The sequence below is a fragment of the Hyposmocoma kahamanoa genome, unplaced genomic scaffold, assembly GCF_003589595.1.
Source record: "Hyposmocoma kahamanoa isolate Upper Pololo Valley unplaced genomic scaffold, ASM358959v1 101, whole genome shotgun sequence".
NCBI classification, from domain to species: Eukaryota; Metazoa; Arthropoda; class Insecta; order Lepidoptera; family Cosmopterigidae; genus Hyposmocoma; species Hyposmocoma kahamanoa.
Window position 1 is genome coordinate 1,977,424 of NW_020653333.1, and position 24,265 is coordinate 2,001,688.

Below are 24,265 nucleotides of genomic sequence, written 5' to 3' on the forward strand. Positions count from 1 at the left end.
TATGTATGTATAATAAATATCAAATATAAGTTTTTTTTGTAATTATTATTGATACAAAGATCGAAACACACTTGTATCAGTAATAATAATAAAAACTAAGTAGTTTAAACTAAACTAAATATTTTTACAAAAAATATATATAAAAAATATCTTTGCAATTTACTATGGAATAATATACGAAAATATCTAAAACAACCTTTTGTCTCATTCTAACAAAATGTTTCATCATTACTGTGACTTAAAAGTAGACAAGAATGAGAGCGACAGGAGGAATGATATTTAGAAACATTTTTTAATGTCAAGGTCGTAAAATATTTGAGAACGTTGCGAAAGTGGGTGGATTTTGAAGTTCCCGTAATCTAATTGACGTACAATAAACTTTATAAGACATCAACAAAATATTTATTTAGATAGATTGTACAAGAATGACAAGGATTTGGTTACTAGCACTAAAATTGGTATTTAAATCTATTTCTTACCAAAACGGAGATGCACAGGGTCACTAGCTAGAAACACTTCAATCAATAAATTTTTCTTTGATCTTAGGGTGCGTTCTCATTATGTTGTGACAGATAGTCTTGGAGTTTAGTGTCGCGGTTTGCATATTTAAATGCAGTTGTTCACACATAGAAGAACACGATTAACTTCGTTTAAATTCGTTTACGACTTTTTTGGCGTTACAACGACAGACTGTCGTGATAATGGGAAGAGTTAGAACAACAGTCGTCGTACGACAAATAAAATGTCACGATAAATATGTGACGACAGATAATCGCAGTTTCAAACGATTATGTCGTGCAAACGACAAGGCGCCTGCCGCGAAATGGTAAATTGGGAACAGCTAGACGCGACAGACGTTCAACGATAAAATAAACGTCCACGACACGGTCACGACAGATAGTTGTCATATGGGAACAGGCTAGACGCGACAGTCGTCCAACGATAAATAAAACGTTACGACATAATGGGAACGCGCCCTAACTGGAGCTCCCGCTTGCGTATGCGGTATAGATAGGCTCTTGTTATTAGGCGGTTTTTAGTTAAAGTTAATATAATGATACTAAAAATGTGTACACATTATAAGGCCGAGAAAACATCTTTTTGTATAGTAAATTGGAAAGTTATGGTAAGTTTGATGTAATAGTTAAGTTTTACCTTGGAGAGAGATATTGCGATTTCGTCGAGTGTTTATTTTTATCTTTTAATCGTTAATGTAGGTAGACGTGAAACCGGTGACATTAATGATAAAAAACCCTCTTTTTAATTTATTAATGTAACATAGTAGTGACCGTTTTGTGTGTATTCCGGACTACGTAATCTAGCAATCTCTTTAAATAAATAACGCTTAGTACCTGTCTATTAACATTGTAACAATACAAAAGTTATTGAAAGAAACACATTTTTGACGTCTTGTGAGATCGACCCTAGCATCTGTGCTAAAGTGCATCTGTGGAAGTAAATATCTGTATTTACTTAAAATAATCTCACTGCAGAAGAGTACTGAAAAACTGACCACAAAAGTCATTAATCCCCTAATTTGCCACACTTAGAGGTCGTATATTTTATTGAAATTTAAACCACTACCAATGTACCTCCATCCAGCAAAAAAAATCATCAAAATCGGTTCACAAATGCTGAAGTTATCGCGTAACATACATACGAAAAAAAAACAGTCGAAATGAGAACCTCCTCCTTTTTTTAAGTCGGTTAAACAGTTTAAATCTTAAAACGAGAGGTCAGTATTCTTTCGACTATACCTACAGTCATGCGAGAAACCTCTCAAACGGTTTTCCATACGGAAAGCTACTAGCACATTAATTACTTTTGGATAGGGTGCGATATGATAAGTATTACTGATAATTGCCAAGATGGTTTTAGATATTTAAAAAAATATTGGAACAAGAAAACGCCAAAGATGCCAAAGATTTTCCTTCAATTCAGTTCTTCAATTTAGTTTTTTACTGTTTGTCATTTTAAGGCTTTTTTTATAAAAAAAAAAATAAGTGCGCATTTGACCTCGAAAGGGGAAGACGGAATCAATTATGCAATTCCGCAATTATTTGCGGCAGCAGCATGGATAATTATCAAAGAATATAAATATCTTTATAATTCGAACCCTGTTTGGGTACGCCAATAAAATAGGGATGTAATAAATGTTTGTTATTTAAGTGTTTATTATTTACATCAACTGGAGGTAATTTAACAATCATTACATAATATAACTTGGTTTTACATACAACATTATGTAGGCACGGTCACAGTGTCGTCTACATATTTCCAGGTGATAAACAATAATTCAATTAATGGCCATACTAGTGTTCGTAGACTAGTGATGCAACAGACCTCTGCTTCTGCTTCCGCAACTTTTATAACGGAACTTTAATATCAAAAGTTTTCAAAGTTTGCGACGGATTAGGCGCGGATAACTTGGCAGTGGAGCGCGCGTTTTTCAGTACTGTTGGGTTGTGTAATAATTGCATGAATTGTGTAACCAAAAACAAGCTTCGTTGGGGAATATTTTGTAGAGTTCTTTGTAGTATTTACATTTCCGCTTCCGCTTCTGTTTCCGCTAAAATATTATTATATGTATTACTATATTCGACATCTGTTTCCGTCATAACACTTCCGTTGCATTACTAGCGTAGACTCGTATAGATCGATAGTACGTGTATTTATTTATTATAACTGACCAAGTTTTAAATGTTTCCACAAATTACTATTACAGCCATTTTAAATACGAGCTTACAAATTAACTGCCGCACGCATTCGAATCCACCCTCACATGCCTTTAACATGTTTCAGTGCTTGGTGTTTTTTAAAAACAAACAATACCGAATACTTATTTACATTAGTATTTTTATTAAAATGTAAATGATAAATTAATGGGAAGAATATTCTTTCACAATATTCTGTGGCTCTCCTTAAGCTTATATATACTTTGACGACATATTTTAATAATCAACAGAATCAGCTGGATACTAGACAAATTTAGGATACTAGACAAATTTAGACACAATCCATTTAAAAAACTTGTTTCTTACTATTACCAAGAATCGAACATAGTCCGAAGCATGTCAATTCAAGCTGGACACTTGTAAGGTTTAAATTAAACTCTACGCGCTGCTTATTATAATGGTCCAAAATCCAAAAAGTGTCATGCATGATGTGCTCAACCACAGTTTCACGTCACGTAGTGCTCAGATTGTTTAAATATTAAAGGAAATTAAAGGAAATTTAGTTTCATCATGATCATTGCCACGTTGCAAATATTTTTTTTATTAACAGCTTTATTGCACGGACAATATAAACCATAATGAAGGATCTAAGCAGTGATAATGAGATGTCAATTTCGATATGTAAAGAGCCTTTACAGAAGATCTTGGTCTTCAATGTCTGTTTTATGAATAATATACTCATTATCTATAACGCGCAAACAGTAATCATCATCAGCCTATTGCAGTCCACTGCTGGACATAGGCCTCCCCTAATGCACGCCATTTCGCCCTGTTCTCGGCTTGACGCATCCATTTCCTGCCAGCAATCTTCCGCAGATCGTCACTCCATCTGGCTGGAGGGCGTCCCACACTACGTTTGCCAAGTCGTGGTCTCCACTCAAGAACTCGTTTACCCCAGCGGTTGTCGGTTCTTCGGCAGATATGTCCAGCCCACTGCCACTTCAGCTTGCTTATCCGAAGAGCTATGTCGATCACTTTGGTTCTCTGTCTGATAACCTCATTACGGAGTTTATCTTTCAGAGAAACTCCGAGCATAGCTCGTTCCATAGCTCGCTGAGCGACTTTAAACTGGTGGACTAGCCGTATCGTGAGTGTCCACGACTCAGCTCCGTACGTTAGAACTGGTAGGACGCACTGGTTGAAAACCTTTGTTTTCAAGCTCTGCGGGATGGGCGACGAAAAGACTCGACGTAGCTTCCCAAACGCTGCCCAGCCAAGCTGAATCCTCCTCCTGGCCTCCTTCTCGAAGTTATTTCTACCTAACTGCAGAATCTGCCCGAGGTAAGTGTATTCGGAAACAACTTCAAGAAGGTGGCCATTTACGCAGATGGGTCTCGGATCCATGTGGTCATTGATCATGACTTTGGTTTTATCAAAGTTCATGCCGAGACCAATCCGCCGCGAGGCGGATGCTAGGCTGTTCAGCATCTGATCCAGTTCCTCCAGCGATTCTGCCATTAGGACTATGTCATCTGCAAATCGCAAGTGTGAGATGTACTCGCCGTTTATGTTAATGCCCATCCTTTTCCAGTCCAGCGTCTTAAACATATCCTCCTATGCAGCGGTGAACAGTTTCGGGGATATGACATCCCCCTGTCTCACCCCTCTGCGTAATTGGATAGGTTCAGACTGCTGGTCCTGTACTTGGACACTCATGGTAGCAGCATCGTAAAGACATCTCAACACTTGTATATAACGATAGTCCACTTGGCACCGCTGTAAGGATTCCAGGACAGCCCAGGTTTCGACAGAGTCAAAGGCCTTCTCATAGTCCACGAAAGCTAAACACAGGGGCCGATTATACTCTTCGGACTTCTGTATAATCTGCCTCACTGTGTGTATGTGGTCTATGGTGCCATATCCTCCCCGAAACCCGGCCTGTTCCGGTGGCTGAAACTCGTCGAGTCTTCTTGCGAGGCGATTCGTGATGACTCTAGAAAACAGCTTGTAGACGTGACTCAGAAGTGAGATGGGTCGGTAGTTTTTCAGTAGAGTTTTATCTCCCTTTTTAAAGAAGAGAACTACAATACTCCTGTTCCACGCCCGTGGAGTTCTCCCGCAGTGAATGACCAAGTTAAAGAGCTTCTGAAGTTCCTGGATAATAGGAACTCCTCCAGACTTCAAAAGCTCTGAAGTAACTCCGTCTTCACCGGGGGCTTTTCCATTTTTAAGCTGTTTTAGAGCCAACACGATCTCGTCTTGACTGATTTCTGGCAGGTCGTCGGTATAGTGGCGCGTCAAGGTGGCTCTCAAATCGTGATTGTCACGCTGGACCCGAGGAGCATTTACAGCGTACAAACGGCCATAGAAGTCCTCTATCTCGGCGAGTATCTGCGGCTTTGACGTAACGGTTAGGCCATCGTGCGTTGTAAGCTTCGTCAGGTGGCTCCTTCCAAGCTGCTGAGTGAATACTTTGGACCCTCGGTTTCGCTCTATCGCCTCCTCAATGAGGCGTGTATTGGAGCTCCGAAGGTCACGCCGTACCATCTTCGCAATCTGCTTGTTTAGGTATGACCTCTCTGACGAAGTGGCCTGGATGTCATCGCGTCTTTTCGTCATAAGTCGCAGAGTCCCATCCGAGAGTTTAGACTTCTTTCCCGTACGCTGCAATTGACAGAATTTGGTGCCCTCGCTTCTCAGCGTCCCAACCACGCTTTGTAGGGCCTCGTCAACGTCCTCGGTGGGTTCCAGCTCGACGAATCTCGCTTCGAGAAGTTCATGGAACTTCTCGGAGCCCGCCATGATCTGGAGTGGATTAGGACGGAGCGTGGACTTCATCAAGCGGCTTTTTTCAAGTTTGACATCGATATTCAGAGAGCCTCGTACAAGTCGGTGATCAGATCCGGTGCTAAACCTGTTGATCACTGAGACATCTCTGAATATGTGTCTCTTGTCCGTCAGGATGAAATCGATCTCATTTTTAGTCACAGCGTCGGGGCTTCGCCAAGTCCACTTCCTTTGAGGCTTCTTCTTGAAGAACGAATTCATCAAGAAGAGCCCCTCGTGCTCGAGGAAGTTGACTAGCGTTTGCCCCCTGTGATTCCTTACTCCATAACCATGCGGGCCGACTCGAGATTCGTCAAGATTTGGGAATCCCACTTTAGCGTTAAAGTCCCCCATAACAACGTTGAAGTGAGCCTTGGTGGTGTTGTGTAAGGCTTTCGATATGTCCTCGTACATATCTTCTACATCGTCATCCGAATGTGTCGAGGTCGGTGCGTAGGCCTGAATGATCTTCAGGCTATACCTTTTTGATAGCCGAAGGATCAGGTACGCTACCCTGTTCGACACACTGGAGATCTCTTCAACGTTGTTAGAGAGGACTCTGTTGACGAGGAATCCTATACCACCTTGGGATGTTTGATCACCCTCGCGGAAGTACAGTAGATGGCCCGAGTCTAGAGTTATGGTGTCCTCTCCCTCTCTTCGGACACAGTAAACAGTAAGCGTTATAGATAATGAGCATATGCGTTAGAGCAGGCTGTAGTTAAGTATTTTTCGTACCTCGATTAAGAACTGGTATCGAGTAGCAAAACAATTGACTCTCGATATCTTCATGGTTTGGCACGGGTTCGCTTGATGTTTGACCTGTTTTATCATCCTCCTTGGGACTTTCATTCATAAAACTTCTTGGTGCACCTAATTTTGTAGGAGAAATAACTCTAATTTTTGGTTTTATAGGTACAAAATGTTCCATTTTCCTTTTTTTACTTCCAACATTCCGTAACGTGGAACTAATATGCTTTGTACGAGTTTTCAGCGTGGTAAATGACGTATAAGACTTTACATAATCTTCAGCCTTTTTACCCATTTCGTCGGACAAAGTCTTGTAAATAGTCTGTGTCGTTGGTTCAGGAACTACAGGTATTAGAAGAATAGGAAATGATTGAGTAGACTGCGAAGAGGTTTTCTGGATGAGATGAGAGGTAGTGATCGGCGTGTTGTTTGTGGATGATGGAACAGTCATTGTATTCATCGCTGCAGCGAATGGTAACTGGTTAATTGAATTGTTAACATTACTATCAGGTTTTGACGCTAAACTTTCAACCTCTGACTGTGCGTGTGCTAGTATGTTACCTAAAATCTTTAGTTCTGTAGTATTTAATTCATGTATAGGAGTGTTTAGTGACGCAGCTACTTTTCCGTTTTCATTAATAGTAAGGCGAACGTCTTTGAACGTTTCCAAGACAGTGCTAATTACTGATTCTACTATTTTTCCCTGAGAATCTATTATAGTACAAGTCTGAGGGAGACCTTTCGATGTACTAGCGCGCAGGTCAGGAGTAAGTGACGTGTCTGTATGAGAATAGTTACTGAATACACCAGTTATAACAGGTGTAGTAGCTTTCGAAACGTCTGTAGGCTGAGGTGCCACACTGAATACATTAGTAATAACAGGATAGCACAAAGAATCATCAGTCTGAATAGACGTGCCACTGTAGATCTCACTTATAATAGGGGTAGAAGTAGAGGAAACGTATGTAGTGTGACAAGGTTCACTCAACTTAGCCGTTATAGGTGTTTTAACAGATGTAGAAACTTTAGTCAAAGCTTTAGGTGGTGGATATAGCGATTTTGGATTAGCACGTTCAGGCGGATTCTTAGAATTGAGTTTTTTAGGCGGCTTTCCATGTTTAACATTGGGACTATTTAAACTCTCTACAATAACCTTATCAACATAGTCTTGAACAGAGCGTATACTCTTAAGGGAGCAAGAGGGCACATTTTTTTCTACCCCAGTTCGTTTGGGTGTTTTCAAAATTTCAGCTAAAATTGAATCATTAGTTGTTTCATTAGCCGTTTTATTTTCCGTAGTTTTAGTGGTGGCACCAGTGGTATTAACTGATTGAAAGATTTCTGTAAGCTCTAAGTCACTGAAATTTAGCATATTGTGCCTTACACGTGTCGGAAGATGAGCATGTACTAAACGTGGCTTTTCTATTTTGATTTCTGGTTTGTAACAACAACAACAACAATTTTCCAGTGGACATGAATGTTTAGCACTTTTAAATGATAAGGGCAAATTAATTTTTTCGCACAATGATTGAAGTTTGTACCAACAACAAATATTTTCAATTCCTTTATCATTTTTCAGTAAGCTGTGTTCTGGAACACCTATTGTGTGTAATGTTACTTTTTCAATGGAATCTTGCATGTAAATTTCATTACTTCCATTGATTGTATATTTGACATTAACTTTTGTAGATTTTGGACAATTATTTTTGATGCTTAAACCACTTCCAATTTCAGAAGATCTCGATTGAAATGTTTCGGCTGCCACGGGCTTTTGAACAACTTTATTTAATTGCTTATTTCTATCAAATCTTAAAGCTCTGTCAATCAAAGAGTTTGTACTGTTGCAATTAGATAATAGTTCTTGAATATAATCACGTTTTTCTTTAGTATACTTTCTAACGTCCTCTTTAATATCTGAATGCAAACTGCCCACTTGTGGTTCTGTTACACTCAACTTAGAAGTTGATGCTTCATTCAATTCACTTACCACACGCAAAAGACCTTTGCAGCAACACGTACATTTATAAATCGGACACTTGTGTGGTTTTTTGAACAATTGCGCAGTTTGTACCGGGACGAATCGAGGCGACATACATTGGATGTATGCTTCTCTTCTATACCAACAGCAACAAGCTAATGTCATAAACTTTTGGGATGCTATGAATTTTTCTATTTCCTTCGTAGATTTGAAATCGAGTTTGTAAAATTCTTTGGGATGACCGATGCCATCAAGGAAATGTGCTTCAATATCCTTGGTGCAAAGGTCACGAAATACTATATAAACACCAACAGGGTTCCATGTGGCTCCTACAGGTGGTAATAAAAGCGTTTTGGTTTGCTGATGGCGGTAGCGTTTAAATGATAACAGAGGTGTTGTATCTGTATTAATACATGTTGGAAATGCAATGGGTTGTAGGTGTGATGGTGATAACGCACAAACAGTGTTCGTTGCATTTAACAGGATAGCAGATTTTAGATTTGGAGCAATGGGAATTAATCTTTTTTGAACTAGTTGCTTATCAATCTTTAAATGTTCCCTATCGGGAACAATAAATTGTTCAGTTATGCGTTCCGGGTTATTGCATTTTTTAGTTTGGTGAACTGTCAACGTTTTTCCGATATCTTGCAACACAATGCTCACTGGTTTGCAAAGGTTTAATAGGGATCTGTTTTTATTACTTATTCTTATTTTATCTAAGTTAATCGAATCAGTGTCGTCATCATCACTTGAGATTAGTGTTACATATTCCACTTTGACATTGTTATTGGTTTTGTTTAGGTTTTCAGCATAATTTTTTGAATTGGATTTTCTAATATGTGTCGCTGATGTAGCAGTGTTCATTTCTCTTGTTGATGTATCAATTTTTCCTTTATTTTTTTCTTCACTCAGTGGTTTAGCGCCCGGTACCGTAACTCTATATTCGTCTGCTCTATTGAAGTTGTCCACATAACTGTTAACATTAAGTTTATAATTTTTTAATTTTTCTAACATATTTCTGTAAAAAAGCCCTTGGAGTTCTACATCAGTGGTTTGATTGTTAAGGTTTTTAAATAAAGGTGTGCTTTCTCGTTCAATACGTTCATTGATTTCTTTAAGACTAAGTTCGACACAATCTTGAAGAAATATGGTCATGTCTTCGAGTCGAGTAGTGTAGATAATAGGTCTTTGAGTATTTGTTTCTGTTTTAACTTCGCCTGAAGGCGAATTTGTTTCCATTTTAAAAACAAAATTGAAGGATGTGTTGGAATTGTCATCTTCTTGTGTGCTATTTACTTTCTCATCGAGCCTTTCCAGGGGTACTGCAACAAACAATAAGATTGTACAAAATTAACCGATTTTTTAAATTTATACATTCTGATTCATGATTCATTCATTCCAGAATTTGGAATTTAGAAAAATTAGTTTCCATACCTATTCCTGCCGTCAAGCAATAATATGAACATTTTTGAAGGGTAAAGCTACTGGTAAAACTATAGGCATATGTAACTTGTCAACATTTGTGATGGTTGATGGGTGCAGTGGCAAAGTCTCTCTTTGTTAGAGCTCTGAGTGATACTGCGACTGTTATAAGTAAGCGTGTTGCTTACCACCAGGCGCACGACTTGTTTGTCTCGTTACTTGATATTCGTAAAAACAAACTGCCGCCGCCGTCGTCTTATATAAGATCAATCTTAAAAAGACATCTTTTTTTGAGTAGCAGTAAAGCTCCTTGTAAAAGAGTTCGTCCAGGGTAGTACTGCCACCTTACCATTTTTTGCCGCCAAGCAATAATGTCAGCATTACCGTGTTCCGGTTTTGAAGGGTAAGGGTGCTGGTCAAATTACAGGCACATGGGACTTGTCAACTTATGTCTCGGGGTGATGGGCGCAGTGGCAGTGCTCCTCAGAACTTTGCAATTTAAAGCTCTGAGTGGCACTGTAACTGTTATGGACAGGCGTGTTGCTTACCATCAGGCGCACGGCTTGTTCGTCCCGTCACTTGATGTTATAAAAAAAATCTACACAATGAGTCTACACTAATACAAATACTAAATAATTTCATAAGTTTTCAAGTTATGTTACACGCACCATCTCCGTCGTACTGTCGATAAGGGTGACATTCCACTTATCCACACGGAATCGCATAAAGCTGGTCAGAAAAATGTTCGTCTGTGTAATAAGTGTGATGACGTCGCGCGTTTTAAAGTGCTTTTCCACCAGTGAGGCGAGACGAGACAAAGCGAGGCTAGAATTGAAATCTCGCCGACCTATTTCCATCAAAAATTTCCATCGCGAGGTCGCGCGAGCTCGCGCTAGGGTTATGGATAGTGAAGACACAGTGCTGTTCAATTCGTCTAGCGATACACGCGGCTGAAGTACCATATCCCGCAAATATTTATTATTAAATATGATAACGGAAGAAGATACTGTAAGAAGAAATAATCATGTTGTGATATAAGCTGTTTGTACCCTCTATGATAAAATAAATAATAAATAAAAAGAAAAATAACTATTTCGAAAATAACTATTTATTATGTATTAATAAATTTTTATATAATCTTTTATCCTGGGCAAATATTACGAAGTAGCAAAATACACATAAAAAAATTTACAGCTGGCGCTGGTATGTTTATGTTACATTGCAACTATATTGTGTAATTTAATAATATAACATAAATTGAAAACGATGCAATGTTTTAAAAGTGGTTACATAATTATGATAAAATCACAATCTTAACACTGGTTAACGGGTACATTTTAATGAAATTATAAATATATAATATGCATTGTATAAACATTTACGAAAATGATATGGATATATGTATGACACCAGGACTATATATTTTTCATTGACTGTAGTTTGTTTATTTTTCTCTGAAATCAAAGTATACCCTTTTTAAAATAGTCTCGTGATTACATATTTTTGAAAACAGCAGAAGGTACATTTTTGAAATATCTAATATTTACATAATTTCGAAAATGTGTGAACGTTTACATTTCAATGCACGCAACTGTATCCCACAATCTCGCGATTGATATTAATAGCCATCGCGAGCACGCGCGATATCGTACGAGTTAATAAAGAGTCTATGTAGGCAGAAATACGATTCTATGTTACATCAACAAATATTTCAAATCTCGTCATGCCCATCTTCGTCAAACCCGACCATTTCCACCGAAGATGCGCTAGGAGACAACGGATATTTTGCCATACAAGTTTTACAAATCGTCTCGCCACGCCGGTGGAAATACACCCTTACTTCCGCTCGAACCGCCGACGCGAAATGCATGTTATTTTCGCTTTTATTACATGGACATTAAGCTTTTTCTGCGTTAATAAATGTAAGTGTAGTGACTCCCTCAGGATTTTCCGAGCGTCTTTCATAGAACCGCACTAGAGAAATCCTCCATCGCGGGTACCATGGATACACACATCGACAACTACAAATTACACACAACTCACGAGAGAAATAAATTAAGGCCACACAAATATTTCTCCCGGTCCGGAAATTGAACCAGGGACCTCTGCGTAGTAGTCCATCACGGTAACCGTTCGGCCACGGAGGCAGTTTTTCTTTATTTGCAGAGTGTTTAAAGAGATTTATGATCGCCTAGTTGGATGAACGTTTGCCACCCACGTAAAAGATCCTGGATTCAAATGAAGACCTGACAAACTGAGGTTTTTCGAAACGTTTGCAATGATAATTTAACAAAAGATAAATTACCATTTTAAAACAGTGAAGGAAAACACCACAACGAAACCTGATTGGAAAAGGTTCACTATTCAAAGGAGTATAAAGATCCCACAACCCGCACTATTCAAGTGACGGGATGTGGATTTATTATTTTCAACAAAGAATATCAACTTTTACCAACGAGCATGTATGATAGCTTTAATAGGTGTCGATAAGGCGAAAAATGTGTGACAGGATCGTGGAAAGTGGTAGGCGATAGTATCTTACTACCTCAATAGGAAGAAGTGTATATATGCAAGAATTTTGATCTTTAAATGTGTTCCACTGTACATGAATTGATCACGAACATTTTTTGACAACAGTAGACAGTAGTGGTTCAAATCTACTAGGGATAAGTACTTTTACATAATTATTTACTTTTTTTTTACTTACTCGTACTTTCGTTATTTATACAGTCTTTAGCTGTCCTGCATCGGTCCCAACTCGTCATCATGTTGTGTAAAACTTTGTCCTAAAAATATTTATAGGGACACTATTAACAAAAAATGATTTATGCATAGTAAGCACAGATGGGAATAGGCAGCGTATAATAATATATTATAGTGTTTCAATGAATAATATAATATATTCGACCAAGAGCGTGCCATATATGTTGTACATTTTTGAATAAGTATGCGTATAAAAGGATTTTTTGCTTAAACGCCGTTTAGTTTAAAGCTTACAAAATCGTTTAGAAAAACATTTAAGCCCGTAGCCTTGATGTTAAAAAAGATTATGCACTGTGACGAAATAATTTATTTAGGAAACATAGGTGAATTTAACTTTTCAAATTTTAATGGCACATTTTGAGTGATTTTTGTACAACCCGTTTTTCTTTTGGTTTTCAAGGTCTTCGTAAAAATAATATATTTAATTAATCACAGAAATATTTAAGTGAAATACAACAAAAAACTATATTTTAGGTCACACGAATGAGATTGCGGAACAGGAATGATTTTCGCATAAACCGAAATGAGAAAGACACAGTAGTGAGAAATTATTATTTTAACACACATTTCATCGTTCACAAAAGGACATTTAGCAACATTTAACTTGTAACAAATATTTTAAATTCACTTCTTGTAACAAAATCCTTCTCATTCGTGTAAGGCCATATATCTAAATAAGTAATTTGTTAATATCACATAAACTTTATTGTACATCAATATATCATTATCACCATCATCGTCATCATCATCATCATCACCACCATCATCACCATCACCATCGCCACCACCACCACCACTTGTGATACCGTGTAGGGGCGTAGCAAAGTTACACTTACAATACACTTAAACTTAAATTCGAATAATTTAATTAATAATAATTTCATTTTAAAATAATAAAAAAATTAAATAAAAAAGAATAAAGTTTATAAGACTATAACATAATACTCATTTAGTTAGATTGCTTACATGAGTGAGAACGATTTAGTCACAAGCACAGAAATTGGTGTTTACGTCGATCTTTCGCTAAAACGGAGATGCGCAGGTTACTTCACTGCGTATACTCCATTCCGGCAGGAGCCCCTTCTCACGTGTGCGAAGGGTGAAGATGATGTGGTATGAACTTTCGTTATTAGGCAGTTTTTAGTTGAAATTACAGTAATTATAAGAACAATTTGAACACATTTTGTATTCCCAAGAGAACATATTATATATAGAGTTTATAATAAATTGAAAAATAACGGCATGTATTCGACGTGAAAGTTATTTAAGTTTATCCTTCACGGGTGCTTAATTTTTTCTTCATTTCTTGAAATTGGGGAAACGTGGAACCTACTCCGATGAATGAGAAATTACCTTCTTTTTAACTTTCATTTATTACCGGGGCGTAGTAAAGTTGCGTAGTGAAGCGATCGGGCAAGGAATGATGGTAGAACGAAACAAAATCAGAATGTGAGGTAAAAGAGCTATGGAACAATTCAAAATTTAAATACGAGTAGCCAGGAACCGGAGAAAGGCGATAAAAGGGTGGGATGACGATGTAAAGAGGTCACACCACACACTAAGATATTAAATAAAAGGACAATAATATTCGATCCTCAAACAAATTGATTTATTGTAAATGTGCACTTTTTTAAATAAATGATATTTTTTTATGTTTGATATACTTTATATTAATTGTTCCATCTACATTGATCTACGGATAAGTTATAAATTAACTGCATTCAAGGTAACACTATTACCATACAAAATTAAAATTTGGTATTCAAAAATAATATTTTGGTCCTCTTTTTAATCATTGGTCTTTTCTTTTAACGATTGATGACATTTATAAACAGTATATATTTTGATGCTGATCTCCTAATACATCTTGGTTGCTTGGTCATGGCCTCCATTCAGTAGGTTGGATCAGATTTAGTATATGAAAAAGCAACACGAGCCGTGCGAGCGAAACTAGCGCGACGCGGCAGTGGCCGGCGAGTGCCAAAAGTCAATTTGCTTGCGTTTCCGAACATGTTTTCAAGTCAAATTATATTATAATTAATTTAATATTATTATACAAATATAATCAGCAACGTAGTTTTAAAAATAAGTATCTAAATTTTATTTTTTAATAAGTACTCATTTGTGTTAGTTTTGAGGCCCAATATAAAACTATCAAATTTAATTTATAAAAATCAAACAATTTTTGCGTAGCTCAGTACAGATTAAAATATCCATCGATTTAATTTATTTTATGGCTCAGAGAAGGAAGATCAATAATTAAAAAAGATGACAGCTAAGATTTTACCTGCTGCTTTTACAAATTTGAAATGATTATGTTTATATATGCTTGATGATTATGTTTATATATATGCTTGAGTATGTTTAAAAAGACAAATAATTGAATATTGAACTGAGCGTGCTGTGTAAGTTTTTTAAGAGCTTTACGTTTAAACGCATAGGTACCTCTCGCACATGAAACCATATACTATCGTAACTTAAAAATGGTGGAATTGAGAAAAAACGATTTCAAAATTAAAAAAAATACTCAATGGATCTTATTGCGAACTTTTTTTTATGTATAATATCAAGTGACGGGATGAACGAGTCATGCGCCCGATGGCTACCCACACGCTTGTCCATAATAGTTGCAGTGCCACTGAGAGCTTTAAATCGCAAAGATCGGAGGGGCACCGCCACTGCGCTCGTCACCCTGAAACCCAAGTTGACAAGTCCCATGTGCCTGTAATTTCATCAGCACCCTTACCCCTCCAAACCGGAACACAGTAATGCTGACATTACTGCTTGGCGGTAGAAATAGATAAGACGGCAGTACTTCCCTGGACGAACTCTTTCACAAGGAGCTCTACTACTACTGAATGATGAGATTATTTTTATTTATATTTAATCATCCATTTATAAAGAAGATTTAATGGTTTATAATATACCTACTATAATAATAATATTAATTTATAATATATTATATATAAATTATTAATATAAACTTTTAATCATGTTTTCTCAATCACACCTTTTTTAAGTTATGATTACAACAGCATTTGGTTTCATATGTGTAACTTGTTAGGTGTTGTGTAAAGAGTTGGAGCATTGTCCTATGTCAATGTGTCGGAAAATATAAAGAGAATGATAAGATCGAAAAAGACGCCACAGGTTTTTATGTTGAAACAAATGTCTAAAGTATAAATTTTGTAATTTTGATGTATTTATTGACTTAAATTATTAAAAATGTTGATTTTTACTTATGCGCTTTAGTCTGCTGACCTTAGAAGTATTTCCTTTATGATTACGTAATCATACTTGGCCTGTTCCCATCTCTGACCACAAGTCTCAAAAAATAACACCTTGCTATATTCTCAAAGCAATGTAGACAAAAATAAAATTAAAACATCTTATAAGAAACAAGCGATATTCTTACTAATAAGTAAGTAGATAACTAAAACAATACAACATTTAAAAATATTTTGCACACTGCAATAAAAATCTTGTTTTTCTTTAATTTTTAATAGGGTATGAAGCAGATACTGGAAGTAACTGTTCTTCGATAACTGTCAAGAAAGGGTAGCATAGTGTTATTTACAAGAGAAAGATATGCGTACTAATAATATTAGTTTTTAAAACTTATGTGACGGATGTCTACAAGATTGCGATTAGGTAACTCTCATGTCTTTTCTCTTATCTTTATTGTAAAAAAAAATCAAACAATTCTATTGATACAAGTTGTCAAATTCATAAATTGCAAATTTAAACACTGTCGACACGGAGATAGGTTTTATTTTCAATGGAATGGAATGGAGTACTTTGACGTTTGGTATCAGCATGACATAGTGCAGACAGCACGAACTTCATTTCTCAGAGCTGTTTGTTGTAGGTTACCATTGTTAGTATTTAATCACCACGTTCCGGTGCTACTCGAACGCAATGCGTACATACTATTAAAGTTGTACTAATTTGTTTACTAAACTGTTAATGTATTTCAGTGAAATTGAATTGCATATTATATTTGCAGCAAGTGATTTTAATCACACGTTGCGAAAGATGCAACAGGTAAAATTTGTTCTAATTATGAGTATGAGACATTAAATTTTTCTCTGGTCTCACCAAATTAGCTCTAATTTTGTTATTAAGACATGATAGCTTAAGATCTTCATCATGTTATATCAACTAATTGACTACGAATAGTTAAAAACCCATCGCGTTCGAAAACTCATAGTAGTACCATGATTCGTAATGAACAACAATTTTGAATATAATATTACACAACTTTAATCGAACTTTAGAATTATAAAGTAAAATTAGTGCACCAAGTACCAAGTAGTGTATAATTAACAAAATTATTGTTGGAATTGATTGAATCTTACCCTTTTGTTGTGAACTAGTTCCAAATAAAATAAACTGCAATTCACAACCTCACTAACTTCACATTCCTAGACATTGGAACGTCACACCTTTCGAAAATGACGATAAAAATAATGGCCGCTGAACTATTGTCACTAATTAAATAATAAATTTGAAAAATAGACACAAATTTATATGTTAAAACATAAATAGTATACAAACACCGTTCGTAAAGCAGCGAACTGTTGAAATACGTAGAGGGGAATGTGGCGGTACGGGAGAGGGGCAGCAGATCGCGCGGGACGAGAAACGCGGGGGGCGCCTCTTCCCCGCAACACGTCCCTTGCTGTGTTCACCAATCACAAACCAGGGTTTTTGTTTTGTACGTCACACGAAGACATTTTCCGTCTATGCGTATGAGATTCTTGCATGTTTGTTTGTTCATTGTAGGTTTTTTTTTCGTCATGTTAATTAAACGAAAATAAAGATGAATGCGAGTGGAGGAAGCGAAGGAGTTAATAAAATTTGGCAGTTGGATTTATGTGGCGTGTTTCTTCCGCACCAATGCAGGAAGCTATACTGCTCGACACGACACGTATTAGTCGTCAGCCGGCTCTTGAACCGGTTTCTGACTGAAAGTTCTTTGAACTGACGAATCGAAATTTGAAATATTTGGCTCATAATATAACGTAGCGTGCCGGAAAAAAGATGATGCAAGATTGTGTGGTGCCAACCGTCAAGCTGTGGTAGATATGACCAAGCGATTTGGCAAGCTGATGATTACGGACTAAAATTAATAGATAACAAATGCGTAGTGGCAGCAGAGTTCCTTGAGAAAGAGTTCGTCCTGGGAAATACTGCCACCTTACCTATTTCTGCCGCCAAGCAGTATCAGCATTACTGTTTTCCGGTTTTGAAGGGTAAAGGTGCTGGTGAAATTAGAGACATGGGACTTGTCACCTTATGTCTCAGGGTGACGAGCGCAGTGACAGTGTCCCTCAGATCTGAGTGGCACTGCAACGGTTATGGACAGGTGTGTATCTTACTATCAGGCGCACGACCTGTTCGTCCCGTCACTTGATATTGTAAAAAAATGCATTTTTTTTAACAAGAAAAAGATCTGAAACGTTGAAGAACATGGACACCTCGGCCCGATGTGCCTTTCAAGTTATATTATAATTCTAATAAATTATGTTATATTATCGTATATTATACCTATAATATTAAAATATAATAAAAATAAAATACAGTTTTTTAAATTAATTTGTTAAATAATTTTTTGCTTATTGTTATTGTTTATTAAATAAATAAAAATATTATTAACGAAATTAACTCCTAGATAATAACCTAGTCCACCACAACCAATTTAGAAAGTAATTTAAAATTAGCCCTTCCGAAAATCGAACCCGGGACCTTCTCATCTAGCTCCTACTGTGGACGGCAATTTTCTTTCAATACAAATCTCATTTAGATATAGGTATCTAAATCATTTAATTGTGGAAGTATAAGTTCATTGCGTACTTGGACAACTTGACGATGATACTTGAGACTTCTGTGCCAGTTAAGTATTTTATAAAACTTCGGTTTATTTATTAAGTAATTTTTCTGCATTTCATTACGCAATAAATACATTTTTGGTTTTGTTTCTGTACGACGATATTGACATGAGATTTGGTGACATCTGTCAATACACATCGAGAAATGCCAAAATAAGCAAGTGATATGATTATCTCACATAAACTTATTGTGAATGAAATATGTATACAAGAATAGTATTATTTTAAGAAATGTACTTCAAATACATACTTATCTAACAAACTGCTTAGTTTGAAATAATGTACTCTTCGCAAACAATCCCACGGTGCAAAACTAGTTTCCAACCTGCTGCGCCCCTCTTCTCTCCGCGCCATCCGCGCGCCGCGCCTCGTCGTCGTCGCTGTCGCGCGGCCCGAGTTGAAGGTCACTCACTTCGGTGGTCCAATTTGAAATGGCGGGGGGCGCCTGAGATTGATGTGGCGGGCAATTTGAAATTCATTGCTATTGCTGAACGATTACATAAATAAAAAAAGTCTTCATGTTAGAGCTTACGAAATAATATTGTTGGAGCTTACGAAATATTTATTTACATTTCATGTATTTATTTCTAGTTTTATTTTATGCATTCATTTTACTATAGATTTGTGTTATATCAGTGTATCAACATTACAAACATATCGTTGGGATAGTGCAATTACGCGTAATTAGCATTGGATTTATGATTGAAATTTAGAGGCCAAACCAAGTACGCGTAAATGTCGTGGCAACCAAACTAGCGTTATTTACGGGAGACTATTGTTATCAATCCGTGTCTACGGACTTACATAATGAAAGTCGTGGTCATTGTCATGACAAAGTAATAACAATTCCCTCTCCTGTAAAATTTCATTCATCAGTCATTTATTTGTCTCGTGAGTTGGGTGTAATTTGTGGTTGTCTGTGTGTGTCCATGGCACCCGCGACACCGGGTTTCACTAGTGCGGGGCTATGTTCAGTGTGTGCGGTATTTTTTTATACATTTTTCAAAGCTAAGTTGGAAGAAATCTACACTAACATTTTGAATTGTTTCTTAAAACTTATTATTTACTTCGTGGTATGTTATAATGAAACGCAAAAAATGAAAGTATAAAAATAAAGGTGTTAATCATTTAAAAAGTTATTTTATTTATTGTAACAAAAAGTCTACTGCATACCGTATCTTCATTATTACGAATTAGGTGACAATTTATCTTCAACATTGAGGTCGTGTGCCACTTTCATGACATCACACCTAGAAATAAAACGGTTTCCATGGCAATCGAACATTGTTTATTTGGCTTGAAAGTCACGCGTAGAAATCATTCTTTTGTTTCCATTTAAAACAGTGTTAAGAAAACTTTAATTAACGTCAAAATAGTAAAAAAATACTTTCAATATCAGTTGAATTTGTTAATTTTACTAAATTTTAATTTTTAGGTATTTTTACTTGGTGAGAATAAGTGTAGGTACTTCTTTTTATTAATTAATAAGTATTAGAGATATTCTAAAAACGTATCTAATAATAATTCACTAAGTTTTTAAAGAAATTAAACACCTTTTTGATTTGGTGGACTTGGCAAAATTGCTTGACCTACTTACATTGCCTATGTCAAAACTGAATTAACAGATAGAAGTGAATTAATACAGGCCAGAATAACAAGAGGACACTAATTTATGTAGGTAAGTAAGTTTAAAGTAGACATAAATACTTCACAAAAGATACTATAAAGTATTCATTAATTAAAATAATAATTCAATTACTTTGGTGTTCGGCCGAAGAAGCTTTGAAGGTTACGTTAAAAATGGCGGACATTCGTTGTGTCATCCGATAATAATTATTAGTTAATCTGCCCCAACGACATTTAAGTACCTGCTAGCGTACTATATGCGGCGTTTCATACACACGCTGTTACACTGATGTGCGGTGAAGACACAATACTTCAATATCATTTATTAAGCAACAAAGTGTTCTGACAGTAGCAGAATAGACCCAGATTACAAACAATCCATTGTTTTGTAATCTGGGAGAGTAGGGATAATATGAATAAAATAGTTACCTACTATGGTTGTGTACGTACTATTATTATATAAATTTTAAAAATATAAAAAAGACTAGGCTGCGTGGTCTAAAGATAATTGCCTTTTTGCAAGAAACTCAAAAAACAACAAAGGAAAAAAGTACACTTCCCATCAATAGTTTGAAGAAACTAAAATACAATCGCTGCTGAAGCAGCAATGAGCTGAAGAGCTCGATTGTATTTTTTTTTATTTCATTCGTTTTTCTTTTACTTAATTTGTTTTAGTTGCTCAGCCTAGTATAATTTATATTTATTTATACGTACAATCTTAGAATAATAACGCATAGAATGATAGTTTCATATCAAACGAACTGTCACAAGTGAGGCAAAAATCAAATTCATGTAGGCTAGTTTTAGTAGTAGGTTAATTTTAGGTTTTGGTGAATATTTATATAAAAATACAAGTTGAAACGCGTTACTTCCTTCTGGAATGTGATGTTAGTATCTATTTTATGTTTGACGTATTTTTACACTCATTTACCGCACATTTCGTCACTTTTAGCTAAAGTTCTTGATCTGTTCGCGGTGCAAGTTGCCCTTGAGCACTGAAGGCCCGCCCGCTCGTGTAGGCCCTTTTGGCGCGCTTCAATTTGCCGCACTTAGCGTGTGCGGACTAGGTTTCTATGCGTTATTATTCTAAGCGTACATTGATATTAATTTGTAATTATAGAGCTCAGCGTTCTGATTTTGATTCAAATCGGGATCGATCCGATAGGCTAGTCTCGAAATCAGATGGGTTTCTGAGCGTGAAGATGAACCTGTTTCCTACTATATCTTTCTAATTTGTGAGTTAAAGCAACTATTGGTCCCATTAGAAATGTCAAAAGTTTCCTATCGGCCAGTTGTGAATCGCAATTGTGCGCCTCGACTTGGAAGAGACGCAGTTTCCGATTGGGTGAGGCAATCAAAATCAAGCTGCTGAAGTGCGGGAATGCAAACGCGATTGAAGCATAATTTTATTTTTTTTTAACACAAGTGAAAAAAATTTGGGAAGAAGTCAAGCTTGAAATTTAAGATTTTAATTGATAATAAGAACAACGGTAGTAAAGCTGCGATTTATAAAACAACTTACAAAAGTAACTGCGGTTAAACTACGGTTAGTTTAAGCAAGAAATTACGAAGTAAAGACAAAGTTTCATTTAATTTCTGGCTTAAACTTAGGCAAAGTTATAGCAGAAATAATCTACATGTATACATGGATGAATAAAACGCTCGATGATATTTAAACGCGGGATCATAGGTGCGTTTCCACGGCTGCCCCCGTGAATCAAACGGGCCGATTTATATGGGCGAGCCGTTTTTGCTGCCGACCGCTAACTAAAATGATTTTGATTTGGTGAACTTGGCAAAATTGCTTGACCTACTTACATTGCCTATGTCAAAACTGAATTAACAGATAGAAGTGAATTAATACAGGCCAGAATAACAAGAGGACACTAATTTATGTAGGTAAGTAAGTTTAAAGTAGACGTAAATACTTTACAAAAGATACTATAAAGTATTCATTAATTAAAATAATAATTCAATTACTTTGGTGTTCGGCCGAAGTAGCTTTGAAGGTTACGTTAAAAATGGCGGACATTCGTTGTGTCATCCGATAATAATTATTAGTTAATCTGTCCCAACGATATTTAAGTACCCGCTAGCGTACTAGATGCGATCATAGGTGCGTTTCCACGGCTGTCCCCAAACGGGCCGATTTATATGGGCAAGCCGTTTTTGCTGCCGACCGCTAACTAAAATGCGGTTAAGTGGTAAAATAATTTTTTGAGATATAAAGACCATGATCCCGTTTTCAAAATATTGAAATTGTTTAATGATATTTCAGCTATGCGTCGTTAGGGTAAGTTCCGATAAGTCGAACACCTTAACTAATTTTACTGTTTTTTTGCTATATGAAATGGTTATTTGACCTTTTGTCACTTAGCCACTTGTTGCCTTTTTGTTCTCTGGCCGCGTTTTGGTTAGTGGACGGCAGATTGGGCGAGCTCGCGAAACGAGCGCGTCCGGGCGGCGTCTGTCGGGCCGAAGCGCGTGGCGGCACGTTTTCGGATTTATAATAATTTGTAGTAAGAGCCTTTCCCTCGCACCGCGCCTTTTAAGTTGGCGTATCCGAACAGGGCGCCACGGGCGTACTCGGAAACAGCCACGGGTCATGGAAAACCGCCTATAGGGAGTCATCACACTTATCAACGCGGAATCGGATTGAGCCGATTACAAAAAACGTTATGGCTATGGGATAATAATGAAAAATATGTTACGCGTTTCGTTTGGCTTCTAAACGTTGTTCACCCAAAATCTTCTTGAACTGTAGTTCTGTAAAAACATTTTTAAATATGCTATTGGTAATAAGCTAGCTTGCAACGTTATAATCTAAGAATATAATATATCTAAGAAGAGGTTGAGACATCGAGTATATAACCAAAAATAGAGACAAAATGTCAATTAATTTGTTTGAAAACTATTCTGCCATATCATTACTGTGACAACTGCGCTCCGATTGGCCAGCCCGAATTCGAAATAACTGATAGGTGTCGTCATTGACTTACAATTATATGGACGTCGGGTCCGCGCTAAAAAGTGTCCGCACTTGTAAGGCGCTAAAATCGTATACAGAGCGCGACACTCCGCTTTAGTCTTCATTTGTTCGTCTGACAGCGCGATACTGCGATGACATTACAATTTAAATTTCGAATAGGTTGACTTGGGACATTTTTTTCGTGGTTTTTGTATTAGACCCGTCGTCCATTTATTTGTAAGTCAATGGGTGTCGTCAATTGTTTCACTTCAAATCGACCAGTTAACTTGAGCATTGCTATAATGGACGAAAATTACAAAATTACATATATATATATATTTGATTCCGTTTGTTTTGTAATTAACGCACACACTATAACGCACACACTCAACATAGCCCCGCACTAGGGAAACCCTGTGTCGCGGGTGCCATGGACACACACATAGACAACCACAAATTACACCCAAACTCACGAGAGAAATAATTGTAGGCCATACAGCTATTTCTCCCGGCCCGGGAATCGAACCTGGGACCTCTGCGTGGCAGTCCGGCAAGGTAACCGTTCGGCCACGGAGGCAATTAGGTAGATGTTTTCCTGTTTTTCCCTACAACACATACACAATGGAACAGCACGCCATTGTTAGAGATATTATCTTTATTGCAATAAATACAGAATATTTTTGGAATATACGGAGACGTATACACAGGTCAGTTGTTGGCGCTGTCTATATTTCAGTGCAAACGAGAGTTGATACTTATAAGTAATGTATCACTGATGAGTTACCAAGAATGTATGGCCCTTATTTCGTCTCTATTTCTGGTTATATACTCGATGGGCTGAGAGCACAGAAGTCGCGACGGTAAGCTTCGGCATGCCTAAGGATACCACAGCATAAATTGCCGTCAGTGTGCGCTTGTATGTAGGAATACCGAAAAGTACCTTTCCATGCCATCCCAACAATGGGTATAAACATACATATATTGAGTGAAAATGAACGAAATTATGTGTTATTGATTTTAATAATAATTGTATTTGCTACGTTTATAGTTAATGTTCAATTGGAAGAGTGGTAGAGAGCTTTCGTACCGGTTTTCATGATGTCGCCATTACTGAGGTCCCGGGTTCGATCCCCGGCCCAATCAATGTAGAAACTAACTTTTCAATATCGTTTCGCATCTGAGTGTTTGTGTACCACATAACAATAAATACAGTAGTTTAAATTATACTAGCAATCCAGAATTCGTTCTTTTTTTTAAATTTGAATCTACGACCAATTGATAACAAGATTTTGTAGTATTTCAAATAAGAATGTGTGAGCTTTGACGACATCGGTTCTGATAGTAATCGAGGTTTAAGTACTTCCAT

The 24,265-nt window shown here is 36.8% G+C and overlaps 1 protein-coding gene across 2 annotated transcripts in view; it reads right to left on the minus strand.

Annotated features, from left to right (window-relative positions):
- LOC113230723 overlaps window positions 1–17,017 on the minus strand; it is an 18,574-nt gene extending 1,557 nt beyond the window's left edge. Inside the window, exons 1-4 of one of the 2 annotated variants that reach the window (XM_026464801.1) lie at window positions 16,773–17,017; window positions 12,359–12,437; window positions 6,182–9,551; window positions 1,693–3,440 (exon numbers count right to left, since the gene is read on the minus strand). In XM_026464801.1, coding sequence (XP_026320586.1) covers window positions 6,223–9,551; window positions 12,359–12,419 — 3,390 coding nt within the window. In that variant the 5' untranslated portion in view covers window positions 12,420–12,437; window positions 16,773–17,017 and the 3' untranslated portion in view covers window positions 1,693–3,440; window positions 6,182–6,222. Of the gene's footprint in view, window positions 1–1,692; window positions 3,441–6,181; window positions 9,552–12,358; window positions 12,438–16,772 lie in introns of those variants that run through there. The other variant, XM_026464792.1, reaches the window with a different exon arrangement.
- Between the last annotated feature and the right edge of the window lie 7,248 nt (window positions 17,018–24,265).